The sequence below is a fragment of the Montipora capricornis genome, chromosome 11 (genome assembly GCF_036669925.1).
Source record: "Montipora capricornis isolate CH-2021 chromosome 11, ASM3666992v2, whole genome shotgun sequence".
Classification (NCBI taxonomy): Eukaryota; Metazoa; Cnidaria; class Anthozoa; order Scleractinia; family Acroporidae; genus Montipora; species Montipora capricornis.
The window spans coordinates 24,345,803-24,350,802 of NC_090893.1; the positions used below are offsets into that span (position 1 = coordinate 24,345,803).

Sequence of the window (5,000 nt, forward strand, 5' to 3'; positions counted from 1 at the left end):
TGTGTGGAGAAGCTGGAAGCAGTTGCAGATGATGGAGAACTACCACCGATTTGTATAACATTGCACCCTGGCTTTCAATCTTGTTGTCTAGACGAGTGGGTTTTAGAAATAGCCGCCATAGGATTACGAAACCGAAAGAACAGGCGATACACATCAATGTATGAGCAAGGCCAAACTGCGAAGTCTCAGTACGTGCTGTATAAATTTTAAGCTTACTTTGGATTGCACTTTTCTGTTTTCCTTCTCAGGAAATATTTTCATATATTCTATAATTTACCAAATAAGAACGGTAATGCCAATATTTTTCCTCCTGTCATACCGACAGTTTACGCGTCTTGTTTGGGAGTACATGGGGTGTTCCAAACGACTTCCTCTACCTTGTTGTGCTTACAACGTTATTCGAAAGAAGTTCCCATCCGAAGATGGACAATATAAGGGTTTCGAGGAGGAAGACGAAGAAGGCCAAGACACAAACGAGAATGAGAAAGACGATTTAGAGGTAGGTTTATTTTAGATTTTATTTTGTAAGTTTTAGTCTCTGAAGTGCCTGAACGTTAGCTTGTGTTATCAAGAGTCTTCAAACTTCGTTCTCTTGTTTTTCTGGTAACCATATCCTTTTTTAATAGCAAGTTCATAAATTCCTAGTTACTGTGCACCACTGTTTTTTAGCTTTGACACATGTCTCGTTTGTGGCCCTTTCTTGGAGCTCCACATTTACTGCATGTTGGTGCTTTTCTTTTTCTTCGACCTCCAGCATTTTCTTGTTGTCTACACTGTGGCATTTCTTGCTCTAAAAAACAAACCATAATTTACATTTTTTTAAAGCTAAACTCTGCAATGCTTGATGACGAACGTGCTTTGTGATGTTATACCTGTAAATGTGGGAGGGACGAGTGTTGTCTCTTTCGCCTTTCTTTCTTATATTTGGTAATAGCATCAGCTTTTGACTGTTTGTTCCATGTGGAGCACACTGGTTCAGGCACAATTGCTTGGAGTTCGTCTACAGTTTGCTTTAGTTCTATTCTTGGAGTGTTGACTAGTACACGATAAATATCAGTTACGTAATCTGAAAAAGAATAGTGTGATTCTGAAAACAAACAAAGCAATTGTATTGCTTTTGTTTTTCAAAATCTATGCATAAGCATTTCATTTTAAAATTGTATATGTACATGTACGTTACCATAGTTTTGTTGTGATTTGCCGTCCTTCACTGTTGCCTCTCCATACTTTTGTTTTGGATAATTCACCCTTAAAGTAGCTTCTCCATTTGCATTGGTTTTGGCCTGTCTATTCAAATTGTAATTGAAGTGCAGTGCTGCTAAGAGGCATCTGTAATGCGAATGATAAAATATTTGCCCACCTTTTGCAGGGAATGACAGATGATGACAGTAAGAGTTAACCATAACCTAAAGTACCGGTAAGTATGTAAACATGCTTGAATAATAATTATTACCTGCTCAGCATTCCAAGATAAGAGTAAGCTAGCATTTTAGGGGCAAATTGGTTTATGACTGAGTGGTAGCCTTCCAAAGAACTTGTTTGACCATTTGATGAGGTTTTCTTAATGCCTTTTGTTAAGGAAGGTTTATTCAATTCATCTACCAGTTTTCCATAGGCATCTGAACCTGTAAAATTGAAACATTTCAGTTACTGTTTCCAAGAACAATAATATTTTTTTAAGATAACGGTGAACGTAAAAGTGCGGTTTTTGTTACCTTTAGTCATCCACACTTTCTCCTTGGTTATAGGACCATGGTGACATTTCTTGAAGAGTCTGTTTGGCAAGTCCTGGTGTTTATTGATTACGTGAGAAAGGAAAGCTTCAAACTTTGCCAGTTTCACCTCTCCTTGGAGTTCTTCAGTCGAAGTTACTGACCAATAGAAATGTCTCAAACATGCCTTTTTCCACCTCCCAATAATCTCACATGCCTTTTCCTTACTTAACTTGGTTAGAGTCTTCTGAATTTCTGCAATAATGTTAAGAACAAAAGATATTATATGGAAACATTAATTAATTCAGCCTCGTCATATAGTAGAAAATATAAATTATTGTTTTACCTCTCTGATGTTTGTTGTCTTCCTTTTTTTCCACATGCCACAGGTCAAAAAAGTGTTCCACAACAGGTTTGTTCAGCTCTCTGCACTTTTTGGGACAGGTCTCTCTCATCCATTTTGCAATGGATCTGTGTCTGTCAGATATGAATGACTTTATCTTCATTGCAGTGGTAAAGAGGTAGGCAAAAGCTCTTTGGTGCCCCAGAAACTCCATTCCAGAACTGCTGCCAGCTTCATTACACTGCATATTCAAAACAAAATGAAACAAAATCTGGTGTAAAGCAGTTGTAATGACAACAGTCAGTATCTTCTGGTTAACCCCTTTACAGCCCAAGGGGTTTCCCATTGACAAGTAAAATTGTCTGGTGTTAGACAAAGCAAAATCTATACTTGGCCACTGGGCTATAAAGGGTTGATTAAATTACAAAGAGAAATGGAACATTACCTGAACAAGAGCTACATCAATAATCAGACCAACAGTGCAGCAGGAGATTGAGTATGTACAGAACTTAGCCGAATGGCCCATGCTGTCATGTCTGCCATCACCAGCCAGGTCAACTTCTCTTCCCGCAAGACTGTTGATAATTCTGTCTCTGTAAGATCGCCAGAAAGTGACTATGACTGGAATGAGCAAATGGCGCTGGTGATAATAGTAGCATGATCCATGGTACACCAAAAGATTCATATGCTTAAATACCACCAAAATCTTCTTTATTGAAGCCCCAGCGCACAGTACTGCAAAACTGAGCAGCGGGTTTCCAGCAGGAAACTTTGCCAGTAATTTAGGCTGGCTCTCCCAAGAAAATGTCCGGCAACATTTCTCACATTTCGCTGTCACTGATATAAATGTACCAGACTGGCTTAACTTCAAGTTTGGTTTTGGAGCAAAACAGAGGTGGCAAAACTGGAACAGAAGAAGCAATTTTGATAGGAAAATAATTGCTTTCGGCTCCTCCAGGATGTTCTTTCCATCAATTTCCAATCTGTTAATAGGTGAAACAAAATTTCATAAGTGCATCATGCTAGTTTTTTTTTTTCGTGTATGTGTGTACATGTCTTTTAAGGTAAAACATTAAACCCTTTGAACGTTGTACTGTAAGAGACTTTTTGTACAATACAGTGGTTAACTGTTTTTGTTGTTGTTGTTGTTTTTTTTTTGGAAAGAAAAAGTTTAACACAAATGACCACCCCTTGGGTTCACATCTTCTTTTTTTGTGGAATCATCATCCCCAAGTTTGTGATATTGTTCTTCGTTTTCCTCAGGGCTTGGAGTGTCATCCTCAGTGGGTGTCTGCTCGGTGTCATCCATAAACCCATCTATGTCGGAGTTGTGGTCACTTTCAAAGTCATCGTTATCTATCTGAGTACCTAAAAAATATTTAATAATGAATTAATATTGTCGTTGTAATCTTCAGTTCCATTACTATCAGTACTATTGTTATAAATATGATTGTATTTTAAGTGTAAACTTACTTGACAACGAGTTTGGTGATGGCGTCTTCTGTTCTTGTTGACCCAGTAAATCCAGCATTTCTTTTATATGATTTTTCATTCGCCGTACTTTTGATTGAAGACATTTGACTTTCAGCTTCCATTTGTTAAGCTCCAACTTACTGTTTTCTCGGCTCTGGTCACTGTTCGTTGGTCCATCAGAAACCTATCACAGTTTGACAACATAAATGTACGATTGTAAATTACTGTTGCCTTCACCGAGAATTTGCGAGAGAATATACGTACCAAGTCGTCTGCGGTTTCCATTTGCTGTTCTTCGGAACTGGAATCGTTCGTCTCCACAACTGGAGGTGTCACAATTTCACCTTGGTCGGTATCTGTTTGGGTGACCAAATCATCGTTGCTTGAGCGATAATCGTTCTCCTTTTCATTGTTTCTGTAGGGAGTTTTACGTTTATGGATACCAATGTCTTTCAGCATCTGGAAAAAACCCGTACACCAATAATTTAAGATGTATGCCTCATATATAAACATGAAGTACCGCCATGATCGTTCTTAAAATTCCGAGTTGATTTGCGTTAACCGGTGCACTGTTATGACACCTTCACTTGATTAATTTCCTGATTTACGAAACTAAGGATTGAAAGACGAAAAAGGCAGCAAAATAGCCCCCAACAATGTGTGATTGATGGAAACAAACCAGCGTCCTCACAACTACTTGCATCATTGCAAAATTCATAATAAAACAAAGTAAGCTGAATTTCTCACCTTCCGGCGTCCTCTATTAGTGGCGGTGGATGATACCTGTTCATTTCCTGGACTCTTCCAAATCGTGGGAATAGACCTTGGCTTCAATATTCTTTTCTGCCCTTTCATGTGAACAGATCTTTCAAAACAACTCTCTTCAAAGTGAACGGAACATACCACGAAACGACTGTCTGGATCAAAATTTGCCCGGTGCGTCCGTACGAAGCGCTTCCACAGAGCACAAGTCGCTTTGTCAGGCGGACAACGATGCAAAGAAATCCCCTTATCAACATCGCTTATGTTACTGCATCCCTGAACAACACACCAACTGGCCGGCATCGTTAATCTGTCCTAATTCCTCACCAATATTTGACAGAAAGCAAGGAAAATAATTTCAATTCACGCGCGCTTCCCCTTGTTCACATATGTTTGTGTTGAGTAAGTGACGTCACCAGTCCTCGTTCCTGGTTTTCTCGAACAAGTATGCTGGCGACAAACCAACAATGGCGGCTGCTGTGAAAAACTCGTTTTTCGAGGCAATAACATTGAAATGTTGGTGAAAGTAAGTTAAATTTATTATATGTAAAGTGTATACAACATTTTGGCGGCGTTTCCTCAAGGATTTGAGCCTTTTTGAAAAATCGTGTTTTTTCGTCGGAGTCCCCCTTTAAGTGTATACCGTAATTGTCACAAGTAGTTATTAACTTAAACACATAGACCAAATTGGCTAACTCAGTGTTGTACCC

At 38.8% G+C, this 5,000-nt stretch overlaps 1 protein-coding gene across 1 annotated transcript; it reads right to left on the minus strand.

The window, feature by feature from the left end:
• Window positions 1–631: 631 nt before the first annotated feature.
• LOC138023248 (uncharacterized) lies at window positions 632–4,593 on the minus strand. Its single transcript, XM_068870268.1, has 11 exons — window positions 4,276–4,593; window positions 3,793–3,987; window positions 3,529–3,712; window positions 3,234–3,423; window positions 2,501–3,038; window positions 2,059–2,296; window positions 1,716–1,967; window positions 1,454–1,625; window positions 1,181–1,329; window positions 873–1,066; window positions 632–790 (listed from the first exon to the last, which is right to left on the minus strand). Exons 1-11 carry the CDS (start codon window positions 4,591–4,593, stop codon window positions 632–634), a joined length of 2,589 nt encoding a protein of 862 aa, XP_068726369.1.
• Window positions 4,594–5,000: the final 407 nt, after the last annotated feature.